Genomic DNA, 24,301 nt, shown 5'->3' with positions numbered 1-24,301 from the left:
TAATATAATTTGGCATAATTTATTCATGCGACAAATGCCGTGGGATCGTATTTATATATAACTCTTTGCTTCAAATGACATTTTATTTTTATCAATATAGGATTAAACGTACGTGTTAAAGAATTGGATAAAGGAAATTACTATTTAAAATAAGGCTATTTGCATTCTACGCCCGCATCGCGCTGTCGTTCACTCATTGTATACAGTCACATTAGGCTATCGGGTATGAATTCATAAAAGAATTGGTCCTATACTTACAAGTGTTGTAGTGCATATAATGTTCTCGAAATCACATTTTATTTTTTACTAGTTCAGCCTGCGACATCGACTACGTTCTCGACCATTATCTTTCTCCATCCCAAACACTACGTAAATGATGAATATTATCTTTGGTTAAGCCGTAGAGACAAGACTAACGATGAAATAAACTAACTCATATTTATATTTCTAACATTAGTTAGTCAGGATTATAAAAACTACTAACTAATGATACGAAATATTTGCTTTGTTAATAAAATTCATAAAAAAATTACCTGGTAATTTTTTTACCACGACTAAAAAATAAATGATACCAATATGTAATTTTTAAGTAGGTAGTTATAGTTTTTATTGTTATTATACTTATTTTAGATTTTCTACAAGTCGGTAAACTATAATTAACTACTAGTTTTGAAATATTAGATTAAAATAAAAAATACGTAAACTTGATACCTTTGCGCGGCTGTGTAGTTTCTAGGGCCAAGTTGTAACTAATAAGTAATTTGATTTCCTACTTTCTAAGGCTATAGAATATATTTGTATGTTAGGCTGTTTGTTCGAAGACATAGACGAATTACTTACTTAATGTTGTAATTACGAAATTACCATAAATGTAATATTTTTAATAGGACAATTCCACATAACGTTAAGAACATAAACGTTGACATTTAAATGCGAATCGAGTAGTATGTCATTGTAATTATTTTATTTATAATTATAATGTTGAGTATGTTACATAATTATGTAACTTAATTGGAATAACTTGACCATCATTACATAAGAGATATAGATGCAAATAAATTATGGATGTTTCTAACTACGTACCTACTGCAAGTTGTAGTATTAATAGAATTTGTTTGTCATGTCATTACCACTACACTAGTGTTGTTAATCACGCACGCAATTTTTACTTATTCTGTGGTCAAACTATATTTTCTGCTTGTTTGATTCTCGTGATATTAACGTTCTACGCAGGTACATAAGTTTATGTGAACGATACTTTTATTTATATTTACTCCTGTTTGACAATTTGTGGTTACACCCAATGTATTTAAATAGAAATAAATATTCGATTTAACACAAACTATGTAACACTTGAATATTTTATCCCATAATTAGTATTTTTAATACCTACTAGACAAATAAATAATGAAAGCAGAAAGTTATGATTATAATTGGTCCTCAGTACTTTCGCGATGGCGCTAGAAATAATCTTTTGTAAAAGTTGTCCTCTGGTACGAGTCTATTCTAGGCACTGGTCTGAGTTTCCATGTACCTAACGTACTAAACAAACACTTAATTTATCGGCGTGTTCCTGTGTTAATCGTTGGCCTCGCTAGAAATAAAATAATAACACAATTCCTGTGCAACTCGCTAAGATAACCCTTGTAACCTGGAACTAATTAATGTACTGTTTTGTTAGAAAATACGCAACGCCTTTAAATTAAGCACGATTTTATGTGTTACATTCATTCGGTCGGTTCGATAGTTCTTACAACTTAAAAATGCCTAGTAAATTTTTATCCTATGATTAATTTTTACGGGAAGTTATTAGTTGATTCGCAGTTTTTGTTGTGCGAAAAAAGCAGTCTGATCACGTTCGGAGTGGCCTTGAGACGAGCCCACCGGGCCAGCACAAGTATTATGTTATGGCCCCGCACTGTATACGTATAAGTTATACATATTATATGTTGTATTCAACATAATAACTGGCATATTATTGCGTAGAGGTGTCTATGACGTAATTTTATTTGATTTATATAATTATTGACTGTTTAGTGCTTATCAGAAATAAGTAAACTTTAAGGGTTCATAATAAAAAAAAAATATTTTAATTTAAAAATTAAAGTATTTTACTTAGATTATTCTATTGCGTATTTCGTAAATCTGTTCTTGAAACCAGTTTTTTGCTAAATACCTACTTATTTTGACAAAACACAATTTGTGTAACATAACCTTGACTCAACTTATAGAGCTACATTTTATCGCAAATAAGTGGTATTAAATAATCTTTGTTATAGTAGAGCCTAATATCGATGAAGTCTGGGCGTCGACTACTGTAGTGAGTGATTCATTTGCTGTCAGTAGTGCGTGAAATAAACTACGTTAGAAGGGGAGGCCTCTAAAGGGTATTTGCTTCTAAAATTTACTAATCTTGATTGCTTGCTATGTTCGCAGCATTGCGATAGGTCATATCTATTTTTATAAACACACTGTTCGGTTCGAGTGTCAGTTTTATTATCAATGCCTGAATTTTACTATTCAAGGACAAGCATAATCACCACATATTTAGCCATATTATAGAAAAATGAGGTTATATTTTCCAATAAAAATAAAAAAATAAGATCATCAATTAATCTTATCCTTATTTTAATATGTTAGCAATGTCGTATAGGTATCTTAATATCCAAGATATATCACAATCGATAGATACCATTGCTATAAGACATTTTATTGTAATGTTTACGTTCGATAATTATTATTGTCATATGTTAATAGTAATTCTTTTGTTGGCATTTGTATAGTACAGTATATAACTACCAGGTTACGTTCTTTATAATTATAATCGTCTGAGGTCTGTCTGAGTTTCCCGTGGCTAAAGGCGTGTTTCCGTTCCCATGCCATCGGCAGTGGCCAGCACGCCTCGTTAACGTTGTTTTTAGGGCGTGATAGACGCAACGGCGCATGCCTGCATAAATTGCATCCAAACAAAACTCTACCGAACCCCTTCTGTGTCCATATCGATAAATATTCTATGCACTCATCCACCCATTGTAATCCGACCTGCAATGAAATTTCGGGTTCTAACTATGATCCAAACTTATCCAAAACAATACTACGTTTTTATATTAATCAAAGAGTAAAAAGTGTTGTCTCGACATTTTCCTTGCAAATTTACGTGATTATGCATACTACAGTCGAGTGAAGATGTATTTACGTGTTGCATTGTACGCATTGTGTGGTAAGTGAGCGTGTGGGCACGAAGCAATGTGTCTAGTGACAACACAGGCTCACATTCTCCCCTTCTCGGTCTGCTCCACGCGACACGCCTGACTCAATGATCAATGCAACCCTACAATACAATTTGTAGACTCAGTACATTAATCACTTACAATCTTATTAACACTTGTCTTTTTATGTCCATTAAGATTTCTAAACAATGATAATAATATCGATATCTCTTTCTTAGTTGTTGCTAAAGTCGCTTTCCAATCTCGCTTTCAATTCCATAAAGATTTTATTAAAGGTTTTATTTTATGAGCGGCACTCGTACATGGTCAGCATTGCAGTTAAGTTCATTACACAGTCGAGCGGTGGAGCAGCGACAATTTAGAGCGGACTATGCATAATTTAGCCATTAATTCTCGAAATTACTCTTGGAAGTTCTGTGTTTGCCAGACGGGATTGACCATTGCTGTAATATGTAATAGTTGTTAAGTCAGTATTATCTATAACGTTGTAAAATAAATTGGCAGTTGCAGTAACTTTTTGACTAGTAATCGTAAAACAAATATTCGACGAGTGACTGCAGAATAAGCTCTCTGTTCCAGCGAATGCGTTACTTTTGCTTGGTCGCACAAGGTTCAATGCAGCCAAGTGTGAATCTGCATGCACCCTATTTTAAACTAACAAATATTTTCTTAACGTGTACACTGCAGCATGCAGTGAGCAAGAGAAAGTTCGGATAGGTTCAGGGACGCGCGTAGCTATTTATGGCTCGCGGCGGGCGATCGTCGATGCAATTAAATTTGTAAACGAAGCTTTACGTTCTGGATAAATATAAAACCATCGCTCGATGTTGCTGTGCTGTATCGTCGCCAATTCTTCGTTGTTGACCTCCTTCATCCTTTTCTGGAGACTTGCATATGATTTTCCTTAGTCGCTAATACAATCGTTTTATAACGTTATTGTTTCTGCCGTTTCATTTGATTAACAAAGCTTATGCTATTGTGAAAGTTCTGGAATGGTTAATCATTATTACTCTCGGAAGCCGCTGCCTAAATCATTGTATTCAAATATTGTACTAAATCAAAAATGATAATTGACATATAGAAGAGAATGGATGTCATTACTGCGAGAATGTGAGCGCAGTGTAGCAATCGGCAGCCGTAAGCAAAGTTCAGTAGTTCAATGAGCTGGAGAGAACACGATCATTGTCCCTATAATCAAAGGTCAAATCTACAAGCTACACACTGTAGGTGCAGAAACTGGAATTGTTTGAAATAAATTTTAATTATGCTCGTTTGCGTTAATATTGTGCAGTTTAAATTTCTCGTAGTACCGGGCTGGAAGTATTCTCGGGGGTCTTGTATGACGGTAATATTTCATCAGCTGAAGCTTGCTTTATGAGTCCGTGCTGACTTCTCACTCCCAACGAAATGCTTTATTTTCCCCGTTTCTGTGGTTATATAAATTCCTACTTCAATTATGGTAATTTAGATTGTGAGATATATTAACGTCGTTGGTCGACGAGTAAAGTAAATTTAAGGAATAAATATTGTCTTTAACTCTTTTTATTTCATCGTTGCTAAATTGTTTTACTTACACCAAGCTTCATTCAGGCTAGTCAAAGGGAAGCAAAGGGTATCTATCTATGTTTACCTCTACATTATTTTCTCTATTTTTTTTTGCTGTTACAATCCCTTATACTATTGGATTACCAGTACTCACCATAAATACGGCCCTGGACCAGTATTTTTGTTATTTTTTTTCTACAATTATATATTCCATTTTTATCATAATTTAAAAATCTACTAAATTAGGCGACAAAGCATATTTCCTTTATAGGTATATAGCAATAACGCTAAAATTGTGAATTTCCCAAACCGATTGTTGTATTTCCCAAGACTATGCGATCAGTGTATGCAAGTGCATACACTGATCGCATGTATATAAATATCTCTTGAAATTGCTGTATGTAGTAGTCTGAGAATGACGTCCACAGCAGATTTATAGTTGCGTCGATTTGTTAACTTGATACCATAGCAGTTGTTGCGTTGTGTTGCAAATATATTACATTATGCATTTCATTGAAATTATAAGTTTATTGTTTATTTTCATTACCAACAATTACTTTGCCATTTATAACTATAACTTTTATACCAATTTCAGGAATTAAAGGTGTTAATTTGATTGTATTTTTATATATATTTCAGAAAATAGATTTAATCGAAACGTCTTCATAAATGATATCTAGTAGAATTTACAAATACATAATTTGGTGAATACAGATTACCAATGTTATTTGTAGTTTAACAAAATAAATACTAGTCCCAGTTTTAATACAGTTGCATTGTATTAAAACTGGGAGCATAAAATGTAATATAAATTTCCAGTTCTAGAAAAAGAACTTATCTTTTGCACTACCATGCATCGTGTACGCTCGTTAGTTACGTAAGGTACTTACCGAGCATCCGAGTCATATTCGCAGTGCTTTAACAGGTAATAAAATAAATACTTTATTTGTAAACTTACCATCCTCAATGAATACGTTGTTGTTTATTATTTGTGTTATTACCTACTAAACTGTTACGTACTTGTTACTTGTTCACTATAGCTGTTACATTGTAGTCCTGCTTTCTATCCTAAACCAGTACATACATAGTGCATTGAGTTTAGTAGAAATGGTTTTTAATAAATCATACGAGGGGATTGTTAGTAATGGGGACTAGTGACCTCACTTCTAGGACCATGTTAGGTCGACCTCCACCCGTTTCCCTCTGGAAACCATCATGGTCATGATTCCTAGTAAACGATAGCCTATTATAATAAATGCATCTGCAATTAACTATAAATCTACGCGGTTTGCGTGGTATGATAATGACAAGTTATGACACGCCACAAGTTTCCCATTACTATACCCCCGTTATGAACCCCAGTCAAAATTTGAAGCAATTTTCGTATCTATCTAAATATTATCTCTATCTATCTATCTTAATATTGACCGGAGGTGTTAAACGGCGCCTAGATGATAATATCGGAATGGATAGAACAACTTATCAACTACAACTACTGCCAATTATGCATACATCATTTACATGATTGATAGAAAAGATATAATCTAAATTTAACTGCCTTTGGCATGTTTTTCAACGTGCAGGCTTATGTATGATTAATCTTATATATAAACTAATCGCTATCCGGGCCCAAGTGAATTAAAATGATTGACGCTGTACTTATCGTGATGTGGTAAGCTAATTCTTGTAAGGTATGTTAGGATTAGGCAGCATCCTAAATGTATGAACTGCATAGCTTATACCATATACGTCATTTGTTAAAAAATCCTACTTGTTTAACACAAACAACTTAATACAAAATAAACATTAATATCATACATGACGGATTCAGTCGCCAAGCGGATTAGCAGTTATACTTCCAATGGTTGCAGAGATTTCGTCTTTATGGTATAGCAGTTTGCATGTTACTTAAAAAGACACCCAGTAATCTTGGCTGTGCCTAACAATGTACTTGACGGTGGCCCATAGCCAACGCGCTATAAACTTGACCAATAAACTTGATCATGTAGGTATAGTTATCATTAATTTTCTATAGACAGTTGGTTCAAACTGTTATTCATCTCTCCGGGTGCACTATGTGACATCTAAGAAAAAAATATATGCTTGAATAATACTATAAAAAAAATATTTAAGTAATTTGAATAATGTACTTTAATAATTAGTCAATAGTAGATAATAAAAAGCGAGTAGGAGCACCAAAAAGATCTCGCTTTCGTATTGTTATTCTTATTTACAAAGAATGTTTAAAAAAATATTTTAACACTATTGTAATCTAAATTCTATTAAATACAATTTACATATTTTCACGATAATTTTTATAAATAATATATTAATATTACTATTTTTTCACGGTATGTAATATACAATATACAATTATACAAATTCCGACCTTGAACTTTCGTCATGACCATTAATTCTGATTACATACTAAGTAGTACATTGGAATTTGAGTCCTATTGGGAAATGCTGTAAATGCAATTCAATTTATTTAAATAAATTTAAAATGTAATTATTTTACGGAATAAATAACGACTGCATTCTGGTACCCATTGTTAAGTTAGTAATTAAAATAAATATACCAGCATAGTCTGTAATTATAAACCATGTTGATACTTAAACAAAATATTGCAGATATATTAAATATATATAACTTAAAATATATACTTTCATCCATGGTATAAGGTCTGCCTGTGATAACGGTCTATGAGTGAAGATAAGATCAGTTAGCATAACGTGGCATTTTCACCAGTAAAGACCACAATAGTGTCCAGGGGAGACCGCGTCGAGGTCGAGGACATTACTAGTAATGTGCCTCAAATACTCTATCACTACTACTAACAATAACCTCCTCCCCGCCCCTACTTGCTATAAGACAAACATTATCGATATAAAAAAACAAATCACTGTCGAAGTACCTACTCCGCCTTTAAATTTTTTTGGCGCAGATCGTGTAGCTTTTTTATATAGTAGCTACAAGTTACAATATAAGATGTCGTGTCCATAAAATGTCACAGTATCGCGCTAAAAGCTATGCAGATCGAAATAGATATGTATGTTTAGTCGTAGTTTATGCTAATGTTGTATAAAAGTTCTCCCGCACGGGCGTCGCGCAATTAGGATGTAACGTTCAGATTTTACGATATACCTCACGTTGTAATTTCATGTTTTTAGTACCAAAACAACTTTATTATATTTGTATTTATTAAGACGCTCGTTTTTTAAATAATTACAAAACGGGGAGGGTTCTAAATTTTATTTATTTTTATATTATACATGATTCGATATTTAACTCTCGTGGTTTCACTAATTGTGTCCTGATTGAACATTTTGTTTAAAGTCGTAAAGAATTATTAGAATTAATTTTTTAATGCAATTACAATTATTTTTTATTTTTATTATTTTGAGTTTTGTTGACTTGTTTGTTATACATTATGTATAACAGTTTCCTCTTAAAGAGTAGCTTCTAGTGGTATTATTACTTATTGACATATTATTAGTTCCACCAATGTCTGATAAAAAATAGGGTTTTATATACATAATGAATAAAGTACTCAGGTGTATACGCATGTACGATGGTAGTACTACAGTTTGAAAAATAATGAATAATGTTCCAATATTCTAAAATACATGTTATTAGTGTGAAATATTTTATCGCCCAACAGCATGAACGGGTGATTATTCAGATGAAATTATCATGTTCACTTTGATGGATTGCGTGACGTCTTGTGAAAGTGTTTCATCAAATGAATATGCAGATAAGTTGATGTGAATTGGACATTGACAAATAGCGCCCATTACCATTATATTCTGTGTCACCTTTATTTAAATGTGATGTCTTACAGATACCACTCCAGTCTGGTATTTCGGTGTACTTCAATGCACTGGAATGCGCAAAATCATATCTATCCTTACTAATATTATAAATGCGAAAGTAACTCTGTCTGTCTGTCTGTCTGTCTGTCTCGCTTTCACGCCAAAACTACTGAACCGATTTAAATGAAATTTAGTACGCAGATAGTCTAGACACAGAGGAAGGACATAGGCTACTTTTTAATGCGTAAAAAGGGTTGTAAGGGGTTCAAAATGGAAATACAAGGTTATCTTTATGCGGTTGAATCCTTATTCGTCATCTTTCCATTTCACTAGCTAACAACCAATCAACACATCGCGTGCGTTTGCGCCATTCGCCATCTTTTCATTTCACTAGCTAACAACCAATCAACACATCGCGTGCGTTTGCGCCAATAAGGTATCCATCACAGAGAACAAAACCACAGATAACATAATGTAAAACGAAAGATCTTGCCGGAAACATGACGTTGACGTTTAGTGAAAATATTGTTTTTTGACACTTTTTTATGATAAAATCGTATATCGTGTGTATGTGTTTTTTATTTAAAACTGAAATTGGCCGATTGCGAGACAAATTTGGCGATTTTTTTTATTAATTTATTTTACGGCTCTGGATACAAGCCCAGTTTAGCCCAACTTAAAGTTTTACAATATAAATTACAAAAATTAAAGTCAATGTCCAATGTTAAATAATAATAAATGTCAAATGTTGTTTCCCTGTTCTGACAAACTTAAAAAAAAAACTTAATAACAATCACAATTTCTTCACATTTTATTATTTACATTTTTTAAAGAATGTTGTGGTGTGGCACTATCCGAAATTAAATTATTTACCCATTTTTGTAGGTTATACAGAAATAATGTGTGGGTGTTTATTTAAAAAGCATTAACGCAAAATTAATAAAGTATAGGTATTAATAAATATATGGTTGTTGTATCCAAATAGAATTTTCTTATTTTTCACTAAAATAAAAACTAACTGTCTCTTTTATAAAATAAATGACCTTTTCATTGTACCATATATTATGGAACTATTTAAATTATTTAGCTGATTGTAAGAAACAAAATGTTGGTTTGTAGATTAATACTGTAAAATTATTATTTGTACGGAAACGATAAAAATATATTTTTGTGCTGCGACAAAAACTAATATTATAAATATGAAAGTAACTCTGTCTGTCTGTCTCGCTTTCACGCCAAAACTACTGAACCGATTTGAATGAAATTTGGTATACAGATAGTCTAGACCCTGAGAACGGACATAGGCTACTTTTTAATGCGAAAAAAGGGTTGTAAGGGGTTAAAAGGGGGGATGAAAGATTGTATGGAAGAATCGTCATTTTTGAAGCTAGAAGCTTGAAACTTATTTTTGAGACTGTTGATTAAATATAAATAAAAATGACATTCAATGTTTGTAAAAAATTACCCTTAAGGGGGTAAAATAAAATAGGGGATGCAAGTTTTTATGTAAAATCGTCATTTTTGAAGCTAGAAGCTTGAAACTTATTTTTGAGGCTGTTGATTAAATATAAATACATATGACATTCATTGTTTGTAAAAAAATTACCCTTAAGGGGGTAAAATAAAATAGGGGATGCAAGTTTTTATGTAAACACGTCATTTTTGAAGCTAGAAGCTTGAATCTTATTGTTGAGACTGTTGATTAAATATAAATACATATGACATTCATTGTTTTAAAAAAAATAACCTTAAGGGGGTAAAATAAAATAGGGGATGCAAGTTTTTATGTAAAATCGTCATTTTTGAAGCTAGAAGCTTGAAACTTATTTTTGAGCCTATTGATTAAATATTTATTTTTACTTTTTATCATTTTTTAACCTAAAACGATGAAACTTATTTATTTGACTTATATTGTGTTAAATATTTTTTCATTATTTACGCGGACGAAGTCGCGGGTACAGCTAGTTTACCATAAGTATGCATACCTATCATTTTGATGCGGCTGATTGTATTTAACGATGATTGATGATAAAAAGAGGTATTTAAATTAGTTTTTAAAGAATATGTAGTGTTTGTTATTTTAGTGTTGGGTATTTTTTTAATCATGATGGAATGATGCACTAACAGTTTACGCTAGCAGGCCAACAGTTGGGAATGATAGGTTTAGCATGAGGTCAGGTCAGTTGGCCAATCGTGACAAATTCACCACGAATTTATCACTGTGGTTCCCATGGGAACCGCGTGGAGGTCAACCTTGGTACATTGCTAGCAATGGAGTAATAAGTTGGCATTACTAATAATCCATTTTACCTCAAGCGTTGGGTATTGTAAGGTTATGATTATTAAACGTTACGTTACATTTATTACAACAACCTTTTACCATTATTCTTGATCACTTGAGGAAACTTGAGCTTCAATATATCATATACCTAAAAAGTAGGTACACTAGATACACAATGCTTTCGTCGAGTCGCGGGCATCAACTAGTTTTCTATTATAGTATAAAGTTAAACAAAGAATTACTATTTGTGCTGTAAACATATTTCGCAACATACAAGTCTATACACCCGAAGAAAAGTCGTTTAGTCACACTCCATCGGATTAGATACACGTCGTAAAGTAAAAAGAACATTAAATAGTGTGACCCATTTTGTCTTTGTTATTATATAAACTCGCAACAAACAGATATTATGTTGCTTTATTTTTGTACACACATTCTTTATTTTATTACGCTTATTGTTATTTCAGTGCGTACATATGTATATTTTATTATGTCATATCGGCATAAACATAGTTAATACTTCATGTACCTATTCATGATCTATAATAGATCTGGGATGTATCAATATAAAATTCCAAATTCCTACGTATCAATCAATCTTATTTAACACGAAATATCAAGAACGTCCGTCAACGAAGAAATACTATGCAAGTATAGTTTCTTCTCCCACGCTAATAGTTTTTAAATGACTGTTGATGATGGAATGATGATCTCGTGTGCGATAAGGGGTATAAATGAAAGATGGACGGTAGACAATAAAATTAGTCCAGTTTTAACATTATCGTAAAATACTAAGTCTTTACTAAGGGAAACGCATGGAGGTCGTAGCAAAACGGTCTCTTTTAGTAACAACCCCTCTCCTAGTATAAAATTCATGATGACGATGTTCATTAAAAATGTGTTAAGCATATAAAAAAATTGTCGCATCTCACATAAAATGTTAGTTCAGAGCATTATTGAACTAACAAATCGTTTCGTTAATGGTGTAGACAGCTCAATATAAACAAACAAATAAATCGATATTATGCAATGCAATGCGTTACGGTCGATTAAACACTTATCTCCATTTTACATACAATGAAGATAGCAGATAGTCTTGCTGTGGCTAGGGATGTAACATTCTGTATAAAAAAAATAGATTTTTTAACTTAATAATCGATTAAGTAAAAATTAGATTTAATATTTCTTTTCAGAACCCTAATACTTAAATCACTAGGCCTATGGGTGCTTTTGTTTTTGTCTATAGGTCACCACTTTTCTTATACAATTTGGATTTAAAAATCGTCTAAGAAAAATTGATAAGAACCGATTTTATAATTTTTGTAATCGATTTTTATCGAATAACCGATTTTTTCTCATATACGGTTACTTTTTCACATCCTTAGTTGTGCCCGCCGCGCCCCACATATATTGGACTAATTGTCTAAATTATTTTTATAGCCCGCGCTTGGCCCGCGTCTATCTGTTAACCAATTTTCCAATTAATATCTACTTCTATCGTGAAATGCTTAATATTTTCTTCTAGAAATCGGTGTCTATTTATTCGCTATCGTAACTGTTTTATTTGCTGTTTACTTTTTTAAATCACAATTATTGTGTTGTTTTTCCGATGTCATATTTATGTATTATCAATATATTATTAAATATATACATTTACATTGTATATGTATACAATATTATATATTACAATATATATATTGTATACATTTGTTAGTTAGCACACTGTTAAGAAAGATATTAATTAGATCCCAGTTTTTGCCTCATTTTTTCCACCATTTCATTTCATTTTGTCTTTGTTGGAAAAAGTAACGTAAAAATAAGTAGAGAATAACTTACCTCTATTAATATACCTAGCTACGGTAAAGAACAAAGTAAATAACTTAAATAAATAAATGCTGTAAAAATACATACAACGTTGTTTACCAATTAGTGCCAAGTAGGTATTAACACTATAAACATTACATAATTTTAAACATAACACTATTAATTAATAACATTAAATATGATAAATATATCTACGTATGTACGTAAGAATATTAATATTTGCATATCGCTGCATTGTGGAATACAAACAAAATAATATTAATTATTGAGAAACTAAAAAAGTGAATCCAATAAAACCAAAACTTTATGTGGCGAAGTTACGAAATCGGTTCGATTTTTTATTTGATGTTTTCTTGTTCGATGCCAAACACCACGTGTATAATCATGGTGCGCAGTTAGTCGAGTTTTATAGCAAAAATCGTGATCGAAATAGCCGACAGTATCGGTTAGGTAATCGAATTTCGACCCATTGTTATGTCGAGGCCAAGGCCTCGCTTGTTTACATCCACGATTATGCATTAGCGTGTCTGACTTGCATTTTGTTTTGCTTGATTTTGACTGTCCATTTAATTCTAAGAATCGAATTTAAGTTACACTACCCGCGAATTCTACGCGTGGAACTTAACTTTTTTATTAAATAAAATTTCTAAAGTAAATGTAAATACGATATTCCTTATAATATTAGCTATCTGTGAATGAAAGTCTCGTCAAAATCAGTCTAGCCGTTTCAGAGATTAGCCAGTCAGACAGACTAACACAATATATTTTTATTTTTATTTAAGCACCGTATATGCTTAGGCAATCTAACGTCATAATTCTTGAAAGAAATGTATGTAGCTATATGATAATCTGGGATGTCCGCTGTATGAGAATACTCGCATCATCATCGTCATCATCGCAGTCCAGAAAACGTCCACTGCTGGACATAGGTCTCCCCCAAAGATCTCCACGACGCACGATCGGTCCTGCGCTGCTCGCATCCAATAGGTATACTATAGGTACACTATATTTGGTCTTATATACGAGAATATTTTTATTCTCGTACTAGTCTGTACGAGATTTTAATTAATTAACATTATGTTCGTCAAAATACGAAGATGTACAAGGTTTGATAGCCAGTATACGAGATTTTTTACTTTTTCGTAGGAAGTAAATTTTTAAGGTTGCCTACCCTAATGACAGCGCAACAAATTACCCCATCTTGCATAACAGTCGTAACACATTATTATTTTAGTCTCCTTATTTTTGTTATAAACATCAGATTTAAAATACATTTGCTACTAACAAAACAATTTTTATTGCCACTTCCTACTCTTTTACCACACTCGATGCATTCGTCTATAGATAAATAAATGTTAACAATATTCAATTTTTCAACGAGAATTAATGCTAGTGAATTACCATTGACCTTGTTTACGATTTCGTATACGATTATTTTAAAAGGCCTCAATTCACATTACACCGCGGCATACAGCTGTGCCTAAATTGTGATTACGATCTCGTGTTTACAACGATTTAACATTTTATTCTGTTCTTATTGTTGTGCAATTTGTTAATAATGTAACTATACATGTAAATTAGGCAACGTTTTGTTACTTTAATTAACTTTATCTAGATTAATTCAATATTGACATTTGAATTGGCGGAAAAATTACACGGGGTATGTACTCGTGTTTAAAAAAAAATCTACTTTACACACCTACTGATTTTTCCAAACAGCATATGAATATATTTAGCTCGCATCAAGAACGTTAATTTGACGGCAATACAATAACAAAATGCTGTTATTATTTTTAGAGCGCAAATGCGTCCCGAAAAAGCGTTTTAAAATAACCTCAAAATAAAGCAATCGTTATTAAATAATTCAACATTGCGTTTTACTACATGTTGAATTATCGTTTATACATATTAATTTTGTAATTTCGACAATGTCCGTTATATTTGCACGACAAAACGGCGAGACTAAATGTTTTTAATGAAGTTTATAGTCAAAATATATTGTGTTACAAGAACGGATGAAGACTACCATTTATATAAAAATAACATACGGAGACTCGGCTTTTATAATAACATCTTACCTACTCGTATATATCTTAATTTTTTTAAGAAGTAGAAAATTCCACTAAAATTTTCGAACGTTAAAGAAAATACAAGGAGACAAATTATATGATATGAGCTACCGTGACTTTTCATACAAAAAAGGAAGATAACCGACACTCAAAATATCAAAAAATCTACATTGGTTTTATATTATGTTTTTGGTTAAAAACTTTTAGCTGTTTCGTTTATTTAAACGTTGAATTGTGGTACAAAAGCCGAGGTTAATGTTATTTGCCTTCTTTGGCGAAGTGGTTGCGCTTGTTTTTATAATATTAATCAATGAGTAGATTAATATTGAAACATGATGTGATAAAAAATTGCAGTTATACCATTCAATATATGTAAATATTTTTAAACATTGAAAGAAAGTTGTTTCAGCGCTGGTAATGTAATTGGTACATTTATGTTTTATATATTATATGTTTAATACATTATACGGTACTTAATTAATTTCATGCATTAAACCAGATTTTTAATTAAATAAATGTTACTTATTTGGAATGTAATCAATAGTCAAACATTTATTTTCAATAAATGAAATCAAACTTTATTTAAATATCTTAATGTCAAGTCATACGGAGTTATCAAAGACTATATCAACTATTGCCGTTATATCTCGAACACCAAATGATTCTCTGTTTGCCTAAAGGTTAGACTGGGAGAAAATGCCTCAAGGTGTTAAGTTCGCCAAGTGCACCTTTGCTTATGTATTTGTGCATTAAAGTTTTAATAAATAAACTTACTGGTTAACGTCAGCTTTTTTTATATAAAAGACTACCTGTTTCCGTCCCGTGATCCAAACTATTTTCATATAAATTGTTATTAATACAAACAGACAGACACACCTTCGCATTTATAATATTAGTTAATATTAATTATTTTTCTCTAGATTTTGTTATTTTACAATGTAATATTGAATTAAGACACTCATTGTGTTTATACAGGTTGTATCATTTCAATAGGACATACAGAGAAAGTATATTTAATAATCGCAATGACATACTTAATTCGATGGTAACTTTATTTATAACTATTACCATTTTGATTCAGTTAATAACAGTTTTCAATTAATAATATGTACTTAATAACATCTTTTGCTACAAAAGTATTTTTGATGTACAAAAATTAAAGTAAATGCATATTATAATATAAGTAAAAATATATTATATAATCGTCGTTGAGTTTTCGAGGCACGTTTTCAAAGCGTCCAGTATAGACGCCATACGAAGGCACCTCTATGCGTCTTTGTTTTCATGCGACTTCCTGTAGCATACTTTATGCATTAATTGTTCTGTTATCTGAATATCAAGGTTTATATAACATTATACCTTTACGTAGTATCTTAAATATAGAGTGAATATATAAATTTTATTTTAATATTTTGGTTAAGCGTTTCAGTTAGAAGTTATTCTTGTTGTTTTTTTTAATATTTTCTGTGTTATAAACAATATCTGAATAAATTGTTGGAGCACTATTTTCCTAAATAACGTCGTTAATATATAGAATTTTGAAAAGTAAAGAGTACTTTCTGTTTATTATTACTCGTTCTTACATGACGTACAATTAATTCCTAAACATAAAACTATGTTTAGGCATTAATTTAAATATTTTTATTTTGTATTAAGCATTTTCATAGTTATAATAAACAATTTGTTTGCCCGTTATGTTACATGTTTATAATTATAGTATACAGATTTCGGTCTAGAGGAGCAGTCTGTATACGTGGGTTGAACCGAAAGCTCATGAATGAGAAAGTCTGGAACCGGTTCATAAGTTGCTCCCACTAAGTGTCTACTTTCAAATCACAATAGATATACAACTTATCTGGCTCATTTAATTCTGTATTAAATACAATCAACTCCTTGCACAACTAATGTTTATAAAATATTAAAAATAATACGTTATATTTATTACTGACCTTACATTCCAATTGAGTACTATTATGATTAATTTAAAATTATCGTTCATTATTCATATTTCATAATAAAATATTCGAGAACTGCTACCTATTATGTTGTTTAACGTATAAATTATGTATAGTTGACGTGTTAAATTAATTCATAGTTTTTGGTACGCACGCCGTAATCAATAGCTTCTACATCTTTAAAAAAACACTTTGTTTTAATATAAAAATAAAATAAAAAACACAGTTCTTAAGATCGATTTACAATCGAAGATCTCGTAGCATAGATTGATACGATAGCCTTTTGTGTTTAAACTCCTTTAAAAATAGCTACATTATCTACAATGGCAATCTTGGCAGCGTACAGCAACATTTATCTGTATCAGTAAATTACATGACAATCAACCTGAACGTTGGATAGTTAGTTCTCTAAATCTGGAGTCATAATTTTGACTAAAATTTATGAACTATATGTTATTTATTTCGAATTTCAATAATAATAATAATTATTTATTTATTCGCTTGCTACATGGTACACATTAGGATCTAACTGTATAATAAAAAATAAGAATAATATGTATTGTTAGCTTCGAACTATGTTATATGACAATTGATAAATATCAATGGGTTTTTTTTTGGACATTAATTCTATTTTATTAAAGGCGTAATCGTTATCATTAATGATTGTATATGCTAAAATTATTTTATATACATATATGTACCTATATAAAAATATATTAATAGCATTTTTGAAAAATGTAAAATATATTACACTTGTAATATACATATAATAGTTCTTCATTAAAAACACGTGTCAAGTCCATTTAGCTTCTAATTTTTGCAATGTCTAATACCAAATGTCTTTATTGACCGGCTGACCTTGCTAGCCATGTGTTTGTTAAATATAAATACTTAATACAACATGTCTTTAGAAACGCCAAACAAGTCATTTTTAATCATAAGAACAGACTATTTTGGCGCTCTGGATAATATATCGATTTTAATGTGTGCATACTATGTATATATGTAATATGAATAGTTAAAATAAACTGTACCGTGCCCGCGGCCTCCTGCTGCGTCCTGTGTGACAATTTTAAGCTGTTTCTGATGTATAAACTATATTTATTGTAAAGTTTTAATAAAATCCATTCAGTAGTTTTTGCGTGAAAAACTAACAAGCATCCATCCATCCATCCATACACACAAAATTTCGTGTTTACAATATTAGTAAGAAGTAAGATAACACAAACATCTACCTACATAAATTTTGCGTAACCAGAAAATAATTCTAATGAGCATATAAGCTTGTAAATATGCAGTGTATGTTGATTATGTAGTTATCTACTAAGAATTTTAATCATACTCAATATATTATTACGTTGTTTTTGCGATATTGATGTCAAAATAAGTGATTGGAATTTAAAATTAAATTGTCAACAGGTTTTTCGTGTACATACCTAAATCAACATTCACAGAGAAGCAATAGACAATTTCTCTTAATTTCAAATATTTCCGAGTTATACTTGTATGTATTATAATGAAACAAAGGTATCCGACAGTTTAAACTGCTTTCGAGCTAAGAAGAACTAAGTAGAAATTCAACTGTTATTCTTTTCAAATGAGCTTGTACATGTTTACAAAAATATAGGTTCATTTTTAGATTTAATTAGGGAGACGGTAGTTTATCATCGCCACAAAACATTACCGTTCTCGTTCACCAGTTACCTGCAGCGTGGAGGCGTAGACGGACATAACTGGTGTTAAGTTGTTTAATTTTTTTTTTCATGTGCCTATTATATTGTATAACCGTAATTGTATAATATATACTACTCATGCAGTCATATCTAATGATACCGAGTATTGTAGTTAAGTATGTTTGTAGTTATATTTGTCGGATGCAAGACCGGCGCCGGCGCGCGTCGTTCGCACTCCTGATATAAAATCAACTCGACAAAAACATCGTTATTTTTATTCAACTACCAAGGCCAAGAGCGCCATGTTGCATTTGCTATATATTGATATATTATATCAACGACTGTTGGTACAGTAAACAAAGTCTTTTATGATTATTATTTAATATGTGTGGTGCTAAAAGCCGTTTAGATGTGTGACACATCCTCTGAATTTCATTGCAAATTATACTGTAAATATCAACGATAAGATTGAAAATTATGTAACCTAAGTACTTAATATACGTACTTGTATTATCGGAAAGATTATTTTACAATAATAATGATATGTATACTATTGTTTTAGATTTATTATGTGTTACTTCTGTATTCTTAAGAGATATTTGGAACAATCCACGACTTAAAAATACATATAATTATTTCATAGTTAATGTATTTATCCGTAATAGTATAAGTACATAGATACATCTGTTAATGTTTAAATAACTAATCTATGCATGAACTTGAGGATAGTCATAATAATATACTCCAAAAATTACTTGAGCTTATAATTACCAAAACAAAATAGGTAGGTAAACAAAAAATTAAGATTCTAATCGGAAAAAAAAAACTGCTAATTATGAACGTTATTATTAAAGTTACTATCGCTTAAGTAATTTATGTTACACGAGCGAGTATAACAAGCTAACGATTATGTCATATAATTGGGGCAACGTATGTTGTTAGCTTTTTTGTTGATGAAATTAAAATAACCCATTGTGCTTCCAAGGTTACCCATATTAAGTCAAGCGCACTTCCGTTGCCGTACGATTTTCCACTTTAAATTCAATGCGATAAGTTCGGTTCTATTCATACGTTGTTACGATGTTCTAATCTTTGTAAACAGTGCAGTAAGGACATAGGGGTACAATTGGGAGCAACGATGTGTATAATAAGTAATCTTGAATAAGTCATATTGCTACCTACGTATGTGTGTATGAGATTGAATGTTCACTGGATGAAGGAATAGTTATTTAAATATACTATCCTTTGCTTCTTTTCTAAATATTTTGCTATAAGTATGTTTTCTGAATGTTTATGAAAAAGTAACTACATATCTACTGCGTTATCTCGGCTTCACTATTGTACTGTTTTGGTGGAATTTACCAGAGATAGTGTCCTGAAGGCCAAGGATAGACACACATTTTTTTTAAATGATGATTAACTGTTAATACATTTAGTTTTAGTCAAGGTTTTCTATGGAGATTTCCCTATCCCTATAGATACCCTCATGATATTTTTTAAATTAATACCATTAAATTTTATACAAAAATTTACAATATTTCGCACGGTTATGCAATTATTTTTATTATCATATTTCGTTTAAATATGTTACTATAAACAACTTGTTTGGTTACATGATTAGGAAAATATACTTTATTCTATATTTTAAATTAAAATAAATAAGTATAAAACTTTAAAAAGGTGTTATAACAAGTATGTACATACATGCCATTAATATCTACTATTTTGATAAAAGTTACGTGGGAACGGCTCCATAAAAATAATAATAAGAATGATGTAGGTGATACAAAACGTTTGCATCAACAAAATAATCGTCGCGTTTTTATCTCGAAACGAATGTAAACACAATGCTATGTTGACACGCCCGCTGCGATACGAGTCGGTATCTAATTTGGTTGGCCTTGGCATTGAAAAAAACAAGTTTTTGTTTTCGTTACACCTCGTTTTATTTTGCATGCTCGACGACGTCGCACGATTATGTGTAAAAACGTCGTATGTACCCATGTTGCATATGTCACTATTAAAAGAAACTTGTTGCCTACTCCAATTCTGTAGTTTGTTTGGGCTTTCATAACTAAAAACACATACCTATCAATAACAATGTATGGAAATGGAAAATCGTACTTAATTCATTGTTAATATAATTGTATATGTATTAGACATAAATAACTTGAAGATATAATTTCCCAGAAACTAAAGTACTGAAAATAATATTAAAATACCTGATGCACAAGTACTAAAGCCCTTATGTTCAAAATATTTAGTTAGTTATTTACTATGTGATTTATTATTTTGCGGAGTGGGAATTTGAAGACTAAAGGTTTAATTTATTATAAACTATTATTAATTTCTAAGTACGTGGTGTTTAATAAAAAATCTAAAAGAAACCCTTAATTTATGTCTATTTTGAAACATAAATTATTGATATTCTTAATGTGTTTTATGACGTTATTTCCGGTTTTAATATTATGTATGTAAATATAAATATTTACACATTTATACCTTAGCTCTACAAGGTTAAAATAAAGATACCATTTGATTAATTTGTTTTATCCATAAATCATTACCTAAAATGAAAGATTATGTTCGATTTATAAAAAAAATCTTTTAAAACTAATGTGTACCTACTTAAGTACGAATACACACTGTATAAAGAAATGTTAAACAAGTTTTCTTTCTTGTATGTCGATACCTACATACCAGAATAAATATTCACAATATTACAATAGGTTTAATGATAAATTATTCAACGTCGGTCTTTTACTACACTCGTATTAAGGCGCTCCATTAAAGGCTCAAATCTGCTCGAACTTTTTACTTGGTAGAGTCGTGACTAGTTGCTTGTTAATACCATAATGTCCACTGTTTGACAGTCCTGACAGCTTGACGCGCCGTCGGTCGCCCGGCGTTCGCATATATATATGTCTAGCACCATAAACTGAGTGGAGTAATGAATCAAAATCCAATTTGCAACGACTGTAGCACTCTGAGCACAGGCAACGTTTTCTATGTTTTGAGGCCTCAAAACAACCGGCATTTTGTGTAGAAAATAGGCCATAGTTACTTTAAGTGGGTCGACACAGAACGCACAACCCCGGTTACGAAGGCGAAAAATAATCGAATATATGATTCACTTTTTTGGCATTCCGCCGATTTTTATTATTTCAGGCTTGTTTTTTTTTTCATAAATTTGCATATTCAAAAGATATTTTCTGAACTGAAATATTTGTTTGGGCATTGAATAATTTGAAATCACTCCCACTCAATACAACTACCTAAATTTAGTTATATTAACAGTCGTATTTGTTATAGCAGTGAGTAATGTTTTGATAACCTGTTGGACATAAATGTTATTTTCAATTAGGTGAAGGTATATCAGACAAACCACAAAAATTTTGCATATTAGGTTTATGAAAAATAATTCTTGGTGGTAAAATAATCTCAATAGGGTAAGATGGGACTACTAGGGTTAACCCTGTAATTTACATTGAGAAAAAGAGATGCAAAATAAGTGATTTTAGAAATTCATTTGTGTTACTTATCTATACTATTATGGTGCTCATTTTTAATGAACCAATTAAAATTTTGTCTTTGTAATATCCGCTAAATTGCAGTCAATATTCGAACATAATGACGTGCCGAGATCAGATAAACCTACCCAATGTCTACATTTTCTGGTTGGACATTAATTAATAAAAGCCAAATGAGTGAACCGGTTTATTAATATTTATTGTGCTGTTTTTTTGCGAAACAATTTTCTAGATTGTTTTGTTTTGTTTCCGTTTTTTTATTGTAATTAACTTCTTGATTGCACATGTCTTTATTGTATATCTAAATACAACTAGAAATGTAATAAGCTTAATTTCCAACCTTGTAGTCTATAAAAGAGGATTATGGAAAATGTGTAATAGAGACTACTTGCAAAAATAATATTTCTTATTTTCAAATTTCTATTATTTCAGGGCTGGTGCGGGCGCAAATGGCATATTTTCCAGAAGACTGGATTTCTCCACTTTCAATTTGCTGCCGAAGTACAAAGTCAATTCATATCAGATCAAGGTATTTTTTTAATTTTACTTGTTATTACTGTCGACTTCATTTATGTAGGTAGGTACATGAACAAAGCTATTTAATATCATTGGTAGCTGTTTTTATGGAAAAGAAATATAAACTACAGTAAGGTAATAACTTTCTCCAGTGACTAAGTCACAATATCAAAATATCTATTGTATATTAAACTATTATTCATACCTACTATGGTTGATACCATTATGATATCACGTGATTGATTGGTAGTAGTTTTATGTTATATAGCTATATTAATTAATTATATACAGTCTCATCGATGCTGTTTTGTATTCTTTTACTATGGACGAACAAACAATATGATGGCTATCTACACGCCATACACTTTTGGTGGTGGGCAGTTATAACGGAGTGGAGGCGTTCACACTGTTGCTTTTCCATGCTTCAACCTGCAAATATCATATTTCTTATGTAATTCTTAATTAAGATGTTAAAAATATCTATTACGTTAGAATCATATATTTTTTGTAAATGCCAATTAATTCCAAGTTTAATAGCGCAGTGATGTAGCTTTATTTAATAGTATAATTATGTAAAACAATCTGCATATTTTTAATTAAAGTACTAGCTGCTTCCTGCCACTATGCCCACGTTTATCATTCATACAGGGACATATCCCTGTATGAATGAATTCGTTCTTCTTTTAAATAATAAACTAATGTGATAATTATAAACAGTTTCTGCTCTGTTGATAAATACTCTGTCACTATTTATTCCCTCATATTTAAGATATTACAGGCGAAACTAATTTATATTTTTTTGTACAATTTTAAGTAATAGTAAATAAATCGTAAGATTCTATTTTGTCCAAATGACTAATTAGGTACAAAGGTACATATGTTAATATAGAATACAAACAATATTTAAATGTAAATTCTGACTAGTAGATGTAGTATGCATTTCTGTATTGTTTGTGTATGTATAAATAAAGGGTTAGTAGTGACGGGTTGGTATGAAGCTAAATCGTGGACATATAGGAACCTTTTTTAACCTTTAATATTCAAAGGAACACGCGACCGTCCAGTTTATGAAAGTATCAGAATTTTGTTTTCAAATTTAGTTTGTTTCTTCGTGAATATTTTTCAGTTTTAGAATTTACCATTCATCTTTGTATATTATTTATACCTGTCTCGTTATGTATTACATATATTAACATATTTGTAATACATAACGACATTGATTGTTACAATAAAATCTTACTATTCTGTAGTTTATGAAATTATGTATTTAAAAAATTGTTTTTTGTAACAATAAACTATATATTTAAACTATTTACCAGCTAGTAGATAGAGGTTATCATGGAAAAAAGTTCAATGTTTTTGTCGCTGTCAAAAACATGAAACAGTTTTCTAGATAAGACCAACAGTAAATACGAGTACCTACCTATCTAAGTACATACTGTGCCCGTTATTTTGAGGAATAAATGTATACTTTACTGTAATTTAATCGCTCCGGTGGGGAGGTTTACGAGTCAACGCTTTGATTAATATCTCACCTGCCTGGGCATTTTTTAACACAATTTGTTTTTTTCTATTGCTTTAAACCGTAAATCAAACCTGTAACCGTTGTTCATTCACTCATCTCTCAGTCGCAGCGCTATATTTTAGAAACTAATGTTATCGTAACTTAGATTCAATTTTAACATTTATTAACTAGAACATAATGTTTAGATTTAAATTATCTAGTCATTTGGTTAAAACTCTTACACTTACGAACTGTAAAATTATAACGAAAATTATAAGGTACCTTGCGGCAATGTGTTTGTGCTGGCTTCGTTTATTTGTATTGCATTATTTAATATTTACACACTGTATGTATCCTTCGA

The 24,301-nt window shown here is 30.9% G+C and overlaps 1 protein-coding gene across 1 annotated transcript in view; it reads left to right on the top strand.

The window, feature by feature from the left end:
• The window catches only part of LOC131849390 (headcase protein), a 71,607-nt gene that overhangs the window by 11,159 nt on the left and 36,147 nt on the right, over positions 1-24,301 (top strand). The window contains exon 2 of the mRNA XM_059199458.1: positions 22,353-22,449. Within this exon, the coding sequence (XP_059055441.1) occupies positions 22,353-22,449 (97 nt within the window). The remainder of the gene's footprint in view (positions 1-22,352; positions 22,450-24,301) is intronic.

The sequence above is a fragment of the Achroia grisella genome, unplaced genomic scaffold (genome assembly GCF_030625045.1).
Source record: "Achroia grisella isolate CSIRO2021 unplaced genomic scaffold, CSIRO_AGI_Agris_v1 utg642, whole genome shotgun sequence".
Lineage (NCBI taxonomy): Eukaryota > Metazoa > Arthropoda > Insecta > Lepidoptera > Pyralidae > Achroia > Achroia grisella.
The sequence above is the reverse complement of the archived record's forward strand: the minus strand, read 5'-3'. Positions and strand labels throughout refer to the sequence as shown.